This window comes from Triturus cristatus, chromosome 11 (genome assembly GCF_964204655.1).
Source record: "Triturus cristatus chromosome 11, aTriCri1.1, whole genome shotgun sequence".
In the NCBI taxonomy this organism is placed as follows: domain Eukaryota; kingdom Metazoa; phylum Chordata; class Amphibia; order Caudata; family Salamandridae; genus Triturus; species Triturus cristatus.
In genome coordinates, this window is record NC_140594.1 from 1001019397 (window position 1) to 1001037579 (window position 18183).

The following is an 18183-nucleotide window of genomic DNA, read 5'->3' on the forward strand; positions in this document are numbered from 1 at the left end:
GTTAGGGTGTTTCTACCCTGCTCCCATTGCTTAATTTTTAAAACAAGTTGACCTTTTTTCTTATTACTCGGCTCAACCGAGTCACCAGAAGGCTGCCAACACTTCCTGGTTTGAAGTGTTGGCAGCCAATCAGATCGCATACTGGAGATCGGGAGGGTTTGCAGATCCTCTGCGGTCATATTTTTATATCTGAGAAATGTTTACATTTCTCAGGAACTACTGACGGATTTACACCATTTAATAAAAAGAGTGCACTCTGGATCAAGAGCTACCTTTATGCCAAATTTAGTGTAATTCCGTTCAGCAGTTCGGGTGTCGCTGTGTCAACAGTTTCCCAATGCACTTAAAATGGAGAAAGTGTTTTGGGACCCCCCCTATTTTCTTGGCCCTCGCTTGAGGAATCGCCCAGACACTTTCAACACAGCAGCTTACCTGACCGCCACATTAGTTTTGAAAATGTTCCAAAGATTCGTCAAATAACGCCAAAGATATTGGCAAATCAAAAAACGCATTTCCTATGGAAACTAGGTCCTAACTATAACTACCTACTCGCGACTACCAGTAGGTAATATATAATGTAACACAGTGATTGGGGCTGTCTGTACTTACAAAGCTTGAATAACTCCCAGAGGAGCCCTTCTTTCCAATCTCAGAATTACAACAGAAGGAGAAAAAAACAATAAGGTTCTAAACCCATGACTTACAGTTTGCATGCAGCTCCTTGATCCTGGTAAATAGATTAATGTACTATGTTAGAAGGAATGCAGCCTATGAACTTAAAGTAACAAATGATCTCAGTGTTAAAATCAGTAGCCCACTTACCTATCGACATGACATACAAATGTGTGATTTGCATGTTAGACAATGTGATTTGAGGCAGACTCATTAACCCTCAATGCTATTTTATGAGTCAAAATTGTGATTGGCCAAAACACAAAACTCTCCAAGAATTGAATCGACCCACAGTTACCTTACTGCTATTATAATTGCCTCAAAATTGTGGGCCACACAAACATCTCTGCAGCAGGTGTCTCAAGTTTAAGATATTCTAAAATGCCGCTCGTTTGTGACCAAATAAATAAGTTCAAACCAATATGCCTTCACATTTTGTTTGTTTTCCCAATTTCTTGGCAGCCTATGTTTTTAAAAATGCATGTATAAGTAGACTTGCTAGACTCTGCTTTTCAAGCTCTGTCCCTGGTGCCTCCACCCTCTTTCCTCTGCCACACCTTAACCTCCATTTTATGGGTTCCCAGACTAAGGTTTTTCCAATTCCAGCATTGGTTGTTACTGATCCCCTGTTTAGGTGCATATACCGCTACCTGAACATCACTGGCGGCTCTCGTGGGCAGCACCTGCAGCTCACGCTGCTCCTCTTTAAATGAGGCCGTCAGCAAAGTTGTGTTGCTCTCCCTAAATCATGCCATACTCTAGGCCCAATATGGGCTCAGGAAGACGGATGCCTGCACCTTGTTCCTCCTTATTGTCTCTTGAGACCCGTTCATCTGCTCTCTCTTTGCATTGCTTTGTTCTTAGAATGCTATTTTGGATTTCGAAGGAGTGCTAGCGTTAACCCGTTAACAGTGCGAAACTCGCATCTGCATGCGGAAGGCTATCTCTGCTCTCTCGTCCACTTGCACGCTGTTTAACCTGTGATTAACTACAAGAAAACAGGCAAAGAGTCAGAAAACATTTTTTATTTAAATTTCACAAGTCTGCCAAGTGGCTTTATGACATATGATACCATCCGCCATCCCCGTCGTTTCATTAAAGAACATGTTGCTCTGTAGTTTTGCTTCTAACACAGCCTGCAAAGAGTGTTTGCATAAAAGTGACAGAATTAGCCAAAGGTTTTTTTTACATGATATGAAGCCACTCACTAGCTAATTTATACTGGTGATTGCCAGTGGGCACCATCAGAACTCGTCTGTTGCCTGGGACTCATGTTATAGACCCTGGTCTTCAATCAGACAGTGCACAGAATGGGTTGAAGGATTGCATTTATCACCTTTTCTGTGTAGGTTGTCAGCTCTGCTCATGCTATGTATGGCCTGCACTGGTCTCACATAAACCATTTTTTAATAAGTGGAGGTGACACATTAGACAGTGAATCTGGTGATGAATGCAGTAAGTCATAACGCTTTGTGAACTGCCTGGTTAAATCCAGACAGCTTGAGGGAAATTAAATAAAATGAGCACCAGTACTTAGCTTAATGGAGCCACTATCAGCTATTTTTAAAACTTTTATAGTCTTCTAGTCCATTTTCAAACTGCTTGCCTCACACAGAAAATCAAAAGAAAACTCAAATATTTTGTGAAGGTTCACCCTTTCATTTACATCATGTTTTAAAACAAGCATTATCAATGAGAGGCGATTTGCCTTTTGTGTAGTGAAAAGTTTCATAATGTGGTTCACAATAGAACAAAGCTACAACATGGGCTGTAGTAGTGCATTCCCCCTAACAAAAACAACAAATAAAGGCAGGTGGCGGTAGTAGGAGGAACATCACATAGTTCAAGCTGAAAAACAAAATGGTTCAACAACGGACCCCAGCTTCTTTTTCCCTAGACATGTTTCGCCACTCGAATGTTGCCTCTGCGGAGTCAGGAGACTTCTTCAGTATCTCAGATCAAATATGGTGAAACAGTCCCTGGTTCATAGGGAATGTTATGCAAGTGCTTTAAGTATATGGTTTTCATAAGATGGGGAAACAGCAGTGGAAACACCCCTTCTCCATACAACAGGTACAGAAACAGTGTAAACTTCCCTCCTTCAGAATGTACAGATAGGTTCACTTCAGCGAAAGCTTTCACTGTCACAGGACATGTGCGAATTAGGCACTATCAGTGCAAGCTTTCCTCGGTATACTATTTGCAAATTGGGCAGCAGCAGTGAACGCTTTGCTTCCACCCAGAACAGGTACAACTTGGCAGTAACAAAGCAAGCTTTCCTTTCCCTTCGAATGCAGAAAGCGTAAACTTCCATTCCCAACACAACAGATTCAGCAGAGTAGTACATCTTACAGAACATGTACATTTAAATCATGAATTACATCTACGTTACAGATAGATATCTGGCATGGGTGCTTACCTCACTGAGAATAATATACTAGTGGATGAGTGTTTGAATATGCACGTTCTGACTCCATTCTCCCTTAGGTGATATTTCATGCAGGCATCCTGAATGTTTTGCTGCTGTCGCTGGGAGATCCTCTCCATATGGCCTAATGAAAAAGCCAATCACACTTCTATTGATTTGGTTGTATAGCAGCACAGTTAGACTTCCACTGTGCTTCCATTTTGTCCCCTAAAGTAAGTCCCTCAAATGTGACAAACATCAAATGCACATAAAGTGAACACTCCAAGTTTGCCCAGTTGTGTGTTTGCCTGGTTTAAGGTCACAGCTTTCAGTTCTTCTGATATGATCTCAAATAATTCCAGATGTCGCTGCTTCGCCCCAGTCTATCATGCCACGGGGTACTGTGGTGCCGCCCAAGTTGCCATTGCCCATGCCCATCTCTGAATAAGTAATTTCCTCACTGAGAGTCTCATCTGGTGGTATTTGACTTTAGATTTTCTACTGGATAACTTGGCTGTGCATGGGTACATAATTCCTGACATATATCATCTCATGGAGCTTTTTAAAGGGTTGTTTTTCATACCTTACTGAAAGAGTACAGCAAATGAACACTACAAACGCTCACCGAAATGTGTGTTCACCAACCAGCAAGAGACATTTAGCTGGCAAAGAAGGAGGAAGGCAAATGAAACCAATTCCCAAGAAGAGTCAAACCATGCCCATTAACCCATGAGAATTACATCATTAAGATTACAATTAAAAAGTAAACTAACACAGAAGTCTATTTCCAAATAACAGTCACATGAAGCACACACTACACATACAGCCACCATCAACTCTTGATGACATCTGCTACCCTGGTCATTAAGCCCAGCTTCTGTGGAGGCAATTTCTCAAATGATTCAGAATGCACCTATTCCATTACCTGCCCCAGAAAATATGCTCACACATCTCCAGTATATTAAAGCTTGACAAGGGGAAACCCGTAAGGTAGGAAGGACCCAGGGTACTTACTAATTTGAAAAACAAGAGGTCCTTCAAAAACAATGCAGCATGCGATAAATATAGACCAGAATCGGCTCTATATCACTTGTACAATGCCCAGCCGGACATTGAAGTTTTAATGATCAATAGAATTAATTTCTGACATACAATAGAATGTAGAGTGGGACACAGTCCTGTGTCCTTACCAACTGAACAAAAAGTACAGACAGTCAAACACAAGAAACATACATCAGGCTGAAGAATGAAGCTTATAGCCAGTACGAAATACAAGGGCAAGCTTTCTTAAAGGTACAATGTCATGCACAATTTTTAACAAATGCGTTTAAAATGCATGTTTGTACATGGGGTAACTGGCACCATTGTTTCTTCTCAGTATTGTTAGGTTTTAATGTACCTCTCCCTTCTCTCTTATTTTCTCCCATTTCCATTCTTACAGGAATTGTAAATTCAGGCTTTTATTCTCTCTAGTCCTGATGATGATCTATGTATTGGTTGAATAGATCGAAACGTCGTCGACCCCATGTACAAACATGCATTTTAAACGCATTTGTTAAAAATTGTGCATGACATTGTACCTTTAAGAAAGCTTGCCCTTGTATTTCGTACTGGCTATAAGCTTCATTCTTCAGCCTGATGTATGTTTCTTGTGTTTGACTGTCTGTACTTTTTGTTCAGTTGGTAAGGACACAGGACTGTGTCCCACTCTACATTCTATTGTATGTCAGAAATTAATTCTATTGATCATTAAAACTTCAATGTCCGGCTGGGCATTGTACAAGTGATATAGAGCCGATTCTGGTCTATATTTATCGCATGCTGCATTGTTTTTGAAGGACCTCTTGTTTTTCAAATCACACATCTCCAGTAGCAGCAAAGCCCGCAAACATACATTGCTTGGATAGCTTAGAACAGCAGTTCTTAACCTTTTGGCTTCTGTGGACGCCCACTGAATCATTACCAGATCCGAAGACCCACACACAGTCGTTATTGGAAGTAGTGGAACCCTGGCTTAAGCAATTTTCAATTAATCGAACCTCAGAACAATACTCAAAAATACAAAAACCAGTATACACCAGGCAAATGCTCAAGTATTGAAATATTTTGTGTATTTTACCATTTAGAAACGTTTTCAAATTTTCAATTTTACTTCTTTTTTAGTATATACTTTGTTAACTTTAATAGATTCATTTTAATATTATTTAATTTTTTTAAACAGTTGCTGACCTTTTTATTAGGCCTTGCAGACTGCCCCAGAAATCCTCGGATCACAGGTTAAAAATCACTGGCCTAGATAATGCACACACACCCTTAGGTCACACAAAGTGTAAATCAATAGCTTCCCACTGCACAGTCCCTGTGAATGCCAAAGGAAAACACCATACAACTGAAGATAACACGAGTTATACCAGCACAAAAAGCAGAGGTCAATAATTGACTAAACCCGTCATATCTATAAGGACAACACCGGGAGAAGCAATAAAAATGCCAAACTTGACCAATGATGAAGTGTTGATTCTTGTATGAAGAGAAACTAAATATTTATGCAACACCATGGCTTGTTGATGGCAGCCTACTATATCCTGCAGTGTTCCATAGAGCAGACTTTGCGTGGGGCTGGTGCATGGTGACTTTAGGAACCTAGGAGAAGGCCATTTGTAGTGTGAGCTCTGTATCTTTAGAGGGTGTATCATGGTGTTGCATCTGCCGTCTTCAAGAGATGCTTTGTGATTTTGCACCTGTGTGTAGTTTTCTAGAGTCCAAGTGTTGATGGAGATCGAGCGCAATTACATGGAAGGGAAACACATACATGTGACACAATTGCTTGTTGTATTAGTGAGCTAGTGCTTACGTCAGCGTGAATACAGTTGCAAAAGAACATTATTGGGGTGCTAACCATACACATGCAAAACAATGAATGTATGGGCGAGAATATAGAAAAAAAAAATCCCATGTGCTCCACAGCTGATAATCGTCAAGATTTAAGCAATTTGCTTTGCCTATGTGTGTCACAAAGCTTAGAAAAGTAAGGGACAGGAGAAATTGGTGCAGGAATGGTTCTAATACATCTGGACCCACAATATATCATCATTCAACCCAATCAAGTGGCTGAACTATTTAAAGACCCATTTCTATTCTTTATAGTGCAGGATCTGACGGTCACTATTGGACAAAAAAACCTTTTCATTTCAAGTATAATCCAAGAGAAATCCTTGAAAACACGCCCCTGAGTTTTGTAATGGGTCACTGATTCAGTTGTCAGTGTACCCATTTGTATGTTGCTTCAGTGTTCAGTGAGTGTTGGCCTAATCTTCTGTGTTGTTATCCCAATATAAGTCACATTCCAAGAATAAGTGATTTGATGTGTCAAATTTGGTGTTACTGTTTGTTTGGGCTGACAAAACATAGGCGTCAACTTCACCTTGCACTCCCCATAGCTCTCCCTACGCCTGCTCCATCCCTATCTGCTTTCCTGTCACCTTTGCATTGGCTTCCCATTTTACCTTTGCACCACTCTTATCTCTCTTCTCCATCTTTCTCCTGAGTTGTGTAATGTAATGTAATGTAATGTAATGTAATGTAAAATCTATTTCTATAGCGCTACTATCACTCCAGGGTGTATCTTGGCGCTCACCCAACTCAGATGTACGAGTTGGAGGGAGTAAACACACTTCACGCTAAACACTACATATTTAGGCCATTGCTGTGCAGGCTGCATCAGTCATAGAGAATACCCAAGTTTTTAATGCTTTCCCATATTGAATTTCATCCGACAGGGAATGTAAGAACAGAGGAAGCTTATTCCAAGCCTTAGAACCCAACACAAAAAGGGATTTACCACCTTTGGTTGTTAGCTTAAATTTGGGGATGACCAACAAATTTTGACCCACAGACCTTAGACAGCGTACCGGATTGTATCGTCTGAAGCCCTTCCGTAGGTATTTAGGGCCTTGGTGGTGGAAAGCCCTAAAGGTGATTAAGAGGACCTTAAAAAGGATCCTCTTTGCAATTGGAAGCCAGTGGAGCATATTCAATGCTGCAGAGGCTGATGATCTACGGGGCCAGCCTAATACTAGGCGGGCCGCTGCATGTTGGACCATTTGTAATCTGTGGAGTACCGATTTGTTGGCTCCAGCATATAGGCTGTTACAATAGTCCAGCCTGGAGGTAATTAAAGCTACTGCAACAGTTTTCCTGGCTGACAACGGCAAGAAGTCAAAAAACTTTCTCAAAGCTTTAATTGTGTAAAAACATGTGCTGGCTACGGCAACAGCTTGCTGTTTGAAGGACAGCTGATTGACAAACTTGATGCCTAAGTTCCGAGCTGATGTGATGGTATTAGGGGGAGCTACCTCATCATCAGGCCAACACCCTTTTGGGGAGAACAAGTTTTCTTTCCCAAAAGGCAGAATCTCCGTTTTGCCAGCATTACATTTAAGGTGATTGTCAGTCATCCATTTAAATGTTGCTGCCAAACACTCTTTAAGATTTTCCTCGGCACCAACCCGATCCCTGTCTAATACTAGGATAAGCTGGGTATCATCAGCATACGAAATTGTACTGATCTCAAAGGAAGCAATCAAATTTATCAGGGGAACCATATACAGATTGAAGAGTATAGGGCTTAAACTCGAACCCTGAGGGACTCCAGAACTGAGGGTCTTAGCTTCAGATTGATAATGGCCCAGTACTGTGATTTGACGTCTGTCCCTAAGAAAATTTCTCAGCCAGGCCAAAACCATCCCATCCACTCCTGCGGCAGCTAAGCGGTCCACTAAGATGTTATGTGAGACCGTATCGAAAGCTGCCGACAGGTCGAGTAAAATAAGGACAGCCTTCTTTCCCTGGTCAATGGCCATACGAAGGGTCTCAGTTGTAAACAGTAGGGCAGACTCGGTAGAATACCCTGATCGAAAGCCTGACTGATTTGGATGTAAGATATCATTGACTTCCAGGAAGCTCGTAAGTTGGTTATTCACAAATTTTTCAGTCAGCTTGGACATCACCGGGAGCAGGGAAATCGGGCGTAAATTGGAGAGGGTGGTTGGGTCGGCGAGTGTCTTTTTCTGGAGCGGTTTGAGAGCAGCAAGTTTCCAGTCATTAGGGACATCTGCCGTTGCTAGAGATTAATTGATGATACCATTTATGATGGGATTGATAGCTTCTGCTAGAGATTGTAAAACCAGAGGAGGACAGGGATCAAAGGGGGAGCCAGATTTGCTAGCAAGAATAGCTTTAAGGGAATCTTCGAGGGAGACCGGGGCGAATGTATCCAGGCAGATTGAGGGTTTCACCTTCTCCACTCTTTCAACGTCTTCTAAAATAGAAGATGCTGGGGGAAAGGTTCTCACAATATCTAGAATTTTATTCTCAAAATAGTCTGAGATTTCGTTGCAGAGACTTTGGGATGGCGGAATCTCCTGCAAAAGGACAGAAGGATTCATAAAGTCCTTGACTATTTTGAAAATTTCTTTTTGTTCTTGAGCTGCCATCGCTATAGCCTGAAGGTAGTAGGCTTTTTTGGCTGATTTAATATCAGCATGATAGTTTCTTCTGGCCTGCTTATAGATGTCACGAGCAGTGATCTCATAATGCCTGCGCCACCGTCGTTCCAGAATTCTTAATTTTCCCATTTCTGCTCTCAAGGCTGATGTATACCAAGGGGCCTTCCTTTTAGTTTTAGTAGGATTTTTAGTACTTGTAGGGCCTAGTCGATGGCCCATCATGGTTAGCCAATCACACAAATTTTGGTTATCTACAGAAGTGTTGCCTGTAGGCACCGGGATGCAAGTTACAAGGGCATCCAACACATCAGGTCTATTGGGTAGTTGTTTCCAGTTAGGTTTGTAAGGCGAATTAAAGGTGGTGGTCTTGTTTGTAGTAGTGCCCAAAAATTTATGATTTAGTGAAATATAAAACGGAATAAAAAAATGATCAGACCAGATCTGAGGACAGGGAGGTTTAACTGTCAGCCTGGTGGAATTAGAACAGATACAGTCCAGTAAATGACCTCTCACATGTGTATGTTGATGAGTCAGAAGAGTAAGTCCCAGTATATTAATGGTGTCCATAAAGCAATCCACTCCAGGAGCCTTTGGAGAGTCGAGATGCAGATTTAGATTGCCAAATATAGTGAAGTTCGAGAATCTGAGCGCCAGGTCACTTAATGATTCTCCCACAGTCTCGAGGAACTCCTTCGAAGGGCCAGGCGGGCGATAGATAAGTGCACCCGAGAATGTGAATGAATCATTGATCCCTAATGAAAATGCCAGTGCTTCTGCTCCCTTAATGTCAACAAGTTCATGGGAGGAGCATTTTAACGAGCTACGATACATGATAGCAAGGCCTCCTCCCCGTTGTTCAATTCTATCCAAACGCTGGATAGAACAATTTTGCGGGAGAGCTATGGCTAGATCAGGATTACACCATGGTTTAAGCCATGTCTCAGTAATCAGAAGCCAGTCAAGATCGTTATCAAGAATAAGCTCATGTATGTTTTGGGCATTTTTACAAAGCGAACGAGCGTTGATAAGGCCACCTCGCAGTACCGAAGAAGTAAACGGAGTCATAGTGTTAGACTCGGACCATGGCACAACGGTATGTTGTTTACAGACGACCAAACCAGGATGGGTAACAGAGTGGACATCCTTATGGCCATCAGACAGGGGAACCGTACATGGTGGTACAATAGTAGATGTCATACCTGCTAAGAACTCGAGTAGCTGTATCCCGGTGTAGCGTCTGCCGCCTCTGCGCCTCCTTAGCGCTGACGGGCGCAGACGGGCAAGACTCTGGCCCGACCCAGGCACGAGTCAGGCACTACCGCTGCGCTTCACCACTGCGCGGTCAAATGCGAGAGTTAAATAGTGACTCCCCTCACCTCCGCCTGAGCACTAGAGTGCTCAGTGTGATGGCGCCACGAGGGTTCTCCAAGACGGCGTCGGAACACAGGTAAAACTACCGAATTCTGGCCGCTAAAACAGCGGTGAGGTCACAGTTTAAATGCGAGTGTGTGGACAATAAGTATGATTTAAAAGCAGGGAAAAATGTAAAGAAAAACTAACTAAAATACCAAATAGGAATTGCTATTAAAAACACACGAGTAAATTCGTAATCACGCTCGCTTAAGCGCAGGCTGCAGCGCAGGCTAAATACAAAGCGCCATGGTCAGTAAATCCACCTTTCCCTCGCCCACGCTGACCAATGCTCGCCTTAAATAGTGACTCCCCTCACCTCCGCCTGAGCACTAGAGCGCTCAGTGTGATGGCGCCACGAGGGTTCTCCAAGATGGCGTCGGAACACAGGTAAAACTACCGAATTCTGGCCGCTAAAACAGCGGTGAGGTCACAGTTTAAATGCGAGTGTGTGGACAATAAGTATGATTTAAAAGCAGGGAAAAATTTAAAGAAAAACTAACTAAAATACCAAATAGGAATTGCTATTAAAAACACACGAGTAAATTCGTAATCACGCTCGCTTAAGCGCAGGCTGCAGCGCAAGCTAAATACAAAGCGCCGCGGTCAGTAAATCCATTGAAAGTCCATTCCCTGTCCCCTTCTTAAGTAAATATGTTTTTTCTACTTTCTGCTGAGCCTCAGAGTATGTTATTTCCCCTAAAACAATTTAGGGGTATTGCTCATAGTACATTTTATTTATTTGTATTTATTTCTGTGTTTTTTTTGTTCAGTAAAACCATGTCAAGTACTTGGAGACAGCGCTATTTGGAGGTATGTGGAGACCCAGACGAACTACTAGAGGATCAAGAATCTGGTCCGTAAGTATTAAACATTCTTCTGGAGTAATGTTATATGAAACGTCTCTTTTTTGCAAGATCCTAAGATAAATTTGTTATTTTCCCAGAAATATGAATCATAATAATATGCTTTTCACTCCCTTATATAGAATTGGTCCAGGAAACCTAATATTATGCTTGTTATTTCCTCCATCATGAAAATAAACCTTCTCTGTTGCCCATTGTGTTATCATACAAAAAAAGTTGTGGAGGAGCTAAAAAATCACTTAGTGATTGATGTGACTGAAGCACATTTGTTCATACGGCAAACCTTTTTAGGTGCAATTCTTCCCAGTACAAAAACACTCAACAGATGACATGATATCTCACAACAACATTAAAACTACCATCAACAACTTACTTATACAGTTATTGATGAAGAAGATTTATATAAACAAAAACAACTTCACACAAAAAGTTGTGAAGGAATTAAGGGTTACAACTCTTGGGCAAGGGGAAAGGGGGTGGGAAGGCCATCGTCTACATGATGAATGATGAACAGGCATGTGCACCTGCTTTGTGTACCCCCAGGGTACTATGGGATTACAGAAAGGGCCATATACTCTTGTACAGCCTCTTCTGTAATGCTGATAGCGCTGGTGCACATGTAGCACCACAGATGTATTTAGAGGGTGTTCCCTCATTTGCATCAGTGCGTGGCCCATGCAAAAGACGGAATGCCTTTGTCTCTGCGTCCGGGCAGTGTTGTCTACGCAGGCGCAGAGGCAAACATGTCCCTAAGAGGCACACTGACAGTGCACCACAAAAAGGTGGCACACTATCAGTTTGCCTCCTCAAGCCAGCCCTCTGGATGGGGCAAAAAGGGTTGCATGGACCCTCCAGACATCCTCCTGAAGGCAGGCTACTCTCTCTGCTCCCCGCTCCACTCAGCTCTCTACTCTGATGTTCTTTCTGCTCCTTACTCAACCTTTCTCGCTCCCCCAACACCGTGTATCTCCTTCTGATGGATACATCTGCCAGTGGATTCCTCACCTTGTGAATATCCCCTGCACCAGCATTCCACTGAACTTTTCTTCCCCAGCACTCCACGTCGACGTGGGCGACGTCATAATGCATCGGCTCTGCTCGCGACTCCGTATGACGTCACCGGAGCCATAAGATGCCCACGTCAGCGTGATGACGTCAGTTCCCTTTTTTCCGCGCCGTCGACGCGCAACGGTTTTTTCCAGTACTCTCCTGATACTTAGTAGTTGTAAGGTGTTACTGTTGTAAAATCTGTAATGTCTTCGACGAGGAAGTCGGGCTTTAAGCCCTGTAGAGAATGTGGCGGCCACATGTCGATGATGGACCCGCATGAGGACTGCTTGTGGTGCCTTTCGTTGGACCACGATGTTGAAGATTGTGCATGCTGCAGGAGGATGAATCCTAAGGCGTTGAAGGAAAGGAAGGCGAAGCTGTTTATGGCAAAGATCGGTAAGGAGAAGAGAGGGAGAAAGAAGGAGAAGTCGAGGCCGGAGTCGTCGACTTCGAGGTCGTCAAAGTCAAGGAAACATCACAAGAAAAGAAAACATTCTTCACGACGCCGGTCTTCGAAGAGCAGGAAGTCGAGGTCGGCTTCGCCCCGGCGACGTCGAAGTAAGGACTTGTCACCTTCTCCTTCTCCTTCTAACTCTCCGGGAGGATCTCCTTCGCCGAAGCGGGCTCCAGCACGTTCACCGGCGCAGTCCCCGGCACAGTCCCCGCGCCGTCACCGGCGTCGTCTCCGGTTCCAGTGGAGTCGCCTGTTTCGGATGGTGAACAGGAACAAGGGTAAGAGCCTACTCCGGTGCCTGAAGATTCTACGGCTCCAGTAGAGGACACTACGGCGCCGCTGCCAAGTACTCCGCAGAGGGATACAGGTTCTGTACCTTATCCTCAGTTTCCTGCTCCAGGTACTGACTCTACACAATTCTTAAATGCCATGTATGATATTTTTAATAGGGCGGCCTTCCCATCCGGAGCACCAACTGGTCCCGTGGGTCCCATGGCATATTCGTTAGGGGTGCCGCAGCATTACGCTCAGGCCCCCTTTATGCCCTTTCTGCCGATGGCGCCTTCGTGGCAGTTTCCGGCGCCGTCTGGGGATCCGTCACGGCTTCGGCTGGATCGTCCTGCTTCAGAGCCTTCCTCGACGCCGTTGCCGACTCCATCGGCGCCGCGTCAGGCGCCGCCGACTCCGTCTATGGCACCGCCAACTCCTATACCTCTGGCTCCACCGACGCCGCGTACGACGTCGACGACGCCGGCTCCCCGGATTCGATCAAGAAGGGAGGCCCAAAGGGTATTGGAGGAAGGAAGGTATAGGGCAGAGGTAGAGGAAGGTGAGGTTGACACATCCTCTGATGAATTTGAGGGAATACAAGAGGCTAGTGGCCTGGATACGACCCCGGAGTGGGAGCACACCTCATCAAGATCCTCTCCTCCACAAGAGCTGGCACCCTACCATACTGTTATTAAAAAGGCCGCAGAACTGTTAGATTTACAGTTACCCTCAGTAGAGTATAAGTCGAACTTGCTGACGGAGGTGCTACACTCTCCAACTTCCACGTCAGAGCCTTTACTGCCTTTTAATGAGGCCATCTTGGAGCCCGTTTTGGAGGTATGGCGAAAACCACTTTCTTCTCCGGCGGTTTCCAGACAGGTGGCGAGAAGATACAGGGTGGCGCCTGGGGATCCGGATTTTCTATCTACACACCCATCTCCAGAGAGCCTAGTTGTGCAGGCTTCTTGCTCAAAGCACGCTTCGGGGGCTTTCCCTCAGTCTCCCGCAGATAGGGAGTCCAAAAAGGTGGACCAGGCGGCTAAAAAGACTTTCTCTTCAGGAAGTATGGCACTAAAGTCTTCCAATGCCACGTGCTTGCTGGGTCGTTACGTGCATGCCTTAATGGACTCAATGAAGTCTTTAGCCCCTAAGCTGTCTGAGGGCGATAAGACGTCCTTCTTGGAGGTAGTTGCAGACACTCAGGCCGCTGCCATACAGGTAATCCAATGAGGGCTGGATACGGCAGATTCGGTGGCGAGGATAATGGGCTCATCCATAGCCACAAGAAGGCAGGCATGGCTTCGTTCGTCGGGTTTCTCCGCGGATGTTCAGGCCACTTTAGTGGATTTGCCGTTTGATGGGCAGAGGTTGTTTGGAGAGAAGGCAGACTCTGCTCTACAAAGATTTAAAGACAGCAGGTTATCAGCTAAGTCTTTGGGTCTGCAAGCTCCTGCTAAGGGTTCTGGTTTTAAGAAGTTTAGAGGATTTGGAAGATCATCCTTTCGCTCCTTCCGACAGCCTCAGCAGCAACAGCAGCAGCAGCAACAGCAGAATCCCCTCTATAGATCCTATAGAGGGAGACAAAGGGGTCAGAGAGGTTCTGGACGCAACCCCTCTTCTTCTTCCTCCTCCTCTGCTCCCAATGAGGCTTCAGGGAAGCAGCCCTAGATACCCCATCCCGGATCATGTAAGACCTGTGGGGGGTCGGGTGTCCTACTTTCTGCGGGGTTGGAAATCTGTTACGACAGACCTTTGGGTTTTGAACCTCGTAGAGTCTGGGTACGCCCTTCCCTTTCGGGAGTTTCCTCCCCCTTACCCTCCTTGCCAAGATTACAGCTCGGAGGACCATCTGCTTCTCCTGCAGAAAGAGGTTCTAGCTTTGCTTCAAAAGGGTGCAATAGAGGTGGTTCCGGAGCAGGAAAGGGGTCAGGGATGCTACTCCCGGTATTTCCTGATTCCCAAAAAGGACGGCAGATTGCGTCTGATACTGGACCTCAGAATCTTGAACTTTTACCTGAAACAGGAGAAATTCAAGATGCTGACCCTTGCGCAGGTTCTTCAAGCGTTGCAGCAAGGAGACTGGATGGTGTCGCTCGACTTGCAGGACGCATACTTTCATGTCCCAATCCTGAAGTCGCACAGGAAGTATCTCCGTTTTACGGTTGGGTCGCAACACTACCAGTTTGCGGTCCTCTCGTTTGGTCTTACCACCGCACCTCGAGTCTTCACAAAGGTGATGGCAGTGGTGGCTGCTCATTTCAGGAGGTCGGGGATTCCAGTTTTCCCCTACCTGGACGACTGGCTTCTGAAGGCAGAGTCCCCGGAGATGGTGCAGCGTCATCTGCAGGTAACATCTCAGCTGTTATTCGACTTGGGTTTTTCAATCAATGTGCCCAAATCTCACCTGGTGCCCTCTCAACGTAACCTGTTCATAGAGGCGGTACTGGACACTACTGTGTGTCGAGCATTTCCTCCTCCACAAAGAATTCTCGACATTCAGGAGATGGTCCCTTTATTCCACAATGGAGCGGTTGTTCCAGTTCTGAAGGTCCTTCGCCTGCTCGGTCTGTTCGCTTCCTGCATTCTGTTGGTCAACCATGCACGCTGGCACATGAGGGCGCTTCAGTGGTGCCTCCGCAAGCAGTGGTATCAGCACAACGGAGATCTCAGGGAGTCGATCAAGGTCTCCAGAGAAGCTGCAGCGGATCTATCTTGGTGGAGCGTGGAGGGCAATCTATCTCAAGGAAAGCCCTTCCATCTGACTCCATCGGTGGCCACGGTGATAACGGATGCCTCCACCTTAGGGTGGGGTGCTCATCTGGGGGATCTGGAGATCAAGGGTCTTTGGTCTCCAGAGGAAAGGTTGCTTCACATTGTCATGCCCCGCGGTCCGGCCCCTGGGTGCAGGGTGTATTTAAACGGCGAAGGGCGTGCAAACGCCGCTTCGCGTTTTAGCACTGAGCCCCAGTTCCGTCTTGATAGTTGTTGCCCGACTTCCGGTTAAACGTACTTCCTGTTTTCCAGTGAGAAGCCGCGTACGCGTCGTAGCGGACGAGTCCCGGCTCCGGGGTTGTTATTGCTATTCCCCTTGGTGAAGCGTAGAGGCGCTCCTTCCATCCGAGCAGCCGAGCGTGTTGGCGCTTCTTCCATCTGAGCGGCCGAGCGTGTTGCGCCTTGCCAAGTAAGGTCTAAGTGTTACTTAGCAGTGCGGGGTTCGCCAGTCACTCGTCTCTCTATACCTCTGAGATTGAGGTTGGCTGACGGTTGGTGAGTCCACATCGCCTGCACTGTTCCTTTTGATATCTCTCTCCAGAATCCACCTCTCTGGCTAGAGTTGTGTTGTGTTATATGTAAGCCTGCCAATTCCAAATCCTGCAGTTCAGGCTAGAGTTGTGTTGTGTTATATGTAAGCCTGCTAATTCCAAATCCTGCAGTTCAGGCTTGAGTTGTGTCGTGTTATATGTCAGCCTGCTAATTCCAGAGTCAGGCTTGTATTGTGTTGTGCTTACGCCTGCTGTTAAGGCGACTCCAAGTTTAGTGATTTGGTTGGAGTCATACTTTGTGTTCTTACCCCAGTTCAAGTATCAGTGGCCTCTTTGGCGCATCCACTACTTGTCCCTACCCTATGTTCTCTTGAACACGCATCAGGCATCCGAGGGTGATTATTGCGAGGACCAGTGAGCAGTGGATTAGGTTTGCCACCTTCCTACATAAGATTCACAGTACTTGTTCTTCCTACACATCATATAGGCATATGGGGAATCGTATCCTTCCATCATTTATGAACCCTGTCTTTGTTGTTCTCAGCCTGTAAGGTGACTTACATATAGTGAAACTGAGTTCTCCTCTGGGAATCGATCATAAGTGGGTCGTGCAGAGTTATTCCTACCTATTACTGCAGACCATAATCCAGGAGGCTGGCGTTAACTTCGGTAGGTGTCTGGGGGGAATGAAGTGAAGAAAGCTCCAGGGTAGTGCTGTACTAATATTCATATACCTACCTTTGTGTTACAGCTGAGGGGCCCTATCATTCCTTCCTGTCAAGAACCATCACCTTCCTGCTATTTCGCCTGCCAGAATCATCCGTCAAGACCTGCCTGTTTTCCCCACCTATCCTTGTTTTGTTTCCCTGTTTTCCCCAGCGGGTCCTTCGTACTCTAGAGTTTGATAGAGTCGGAGGCGCGTGGGGGACGACTGTGGACTTTTCTCCAACGTTCCGGACGCTCCTGCAGAACATCCGCGATCATTACACACATCAACCTTCTGGAATTGCGGGCGATACGTTTGGCGCTCAAGGCCTTCCTCCCTTCCCTTCGCGGTCAGTCGATTCAAGTCCTGACAGACAACACTACCGCGATGTGGTATGTCAACAAGCAGGGAGGAGTGGGGTCTCTTTGTCTATGCAGAGAGATCTTACGTCTATGGTCCTGGGCTCAGGACCATCAGATTTGTCTGATGGCAAATCATCTGGCCGGGGTGTTGAACGTACGTGCAGACAGTCTCAGTCGGCAGTTCTCCGCCGATCACGAGTGGAGGCTCCATCCGGAGGTGGTTCGTCACGTCTTGCGGACGTGGGGGACACCTCGGGTGGACCTGTTTGCCACTGTCGAGAACGCTCACTGCCCGTCATTCTGCAGTCTCCAGTATCCGATGCAGGGAGCGTTGGGGGACGCGTTTCAGTTGAGTTGGGGCTCGCAAGTCCTTTACGCGTTTCCTCCCATACCCTTGATTCCTCGGGTTCTGAGGAAGATTCGCCAAGACCAGGCCCAAGTCATATTGATCGCCCCGGATTGGCCAAGAAGGGTGTGGTACACAGATCTTCTCCACCTCTCCTTGTGCCCTCCGCTCCATCTCCCTCTGAGGGCAGACCTCCTCTCGCAGTCGGAGGGGCAGGTTCAAAACCCCCACCTCCAGAGCTTACACCTTCATGCCTGGAGATTGAACGGGGCAACCTGAGTTCCGTCTCTCTCCCACCTGATGTGGTGGATGTTATTTTATCGGCCAGGCGACACTCCACCAAGTCCATTTACTCCTATAGGTGGTCTAAATTTGTAAAATGGTGTGGAGAGAGGTCCATTGACCCTTTAAAAGCCCATCTTTCTAATGTGCTCCAGTTTGCTCTTTCCTTGACTCAGCAGGGTTGTGCTGTAGCCACGGTTAAGGGCTATTTATCTGCCTTATCGGCTTTTCTATGCCTTCCTGATCAACCGTCACTATTTAAATCTCCGGTTGTTCTGAGGTTTATCAAGGGCCTTACAAACATGTTTCCTCCCACTCCTTTTGTAATGCCACAGTGGGACCTTAATCTTGTTTTAACCTTTCTGATGGGGTCCCCATTTGAGCCTCTACATAGCTGTCCTTTGAGGCTGTTGTCCTTTAAGGTGGTCTTTCTTGTAGCCATAACCTCGGCAAGGAGGGTGAGTGAGCTTCAAGCTCTTAGTTCTAAACCCCCTTTTCTTACATTACATGCTGAAAGGATGGTTCTCAGGACCAGGGCTGGTTTCCTGTCAAAAGTTGTTACTCCGTTTCATTTGGGGCAGTCTATTA

General features: G+C 45.8%; 1 protein-coding gene across 9 annotated transcripts in view; it reads left to right on the forward strand.

Moving 5' to 3' along the window:
* The window catches only part of LRRC34 (leucine rich repeat containing 34), a 341237-nt gene that overhangs the window by 215292 nt on the left and 107762 nt on the right, over positions 1 to 18183 (forward strand). For all 9 annotated transcript variants that reach the window (XM_085633736.1, XM_085633737.1, XM_085633742.1 and 6 more), the window contains one exon: positions 10770 to 10856. In XM_085633736.1, coding sequence (XP_085489862.1) covers positions 10770 to 10856 — 87 coding nt within the window. The remainder of the gene's footprint in view (positions 1 to 10769; positions 10857 to 18183) is intronic.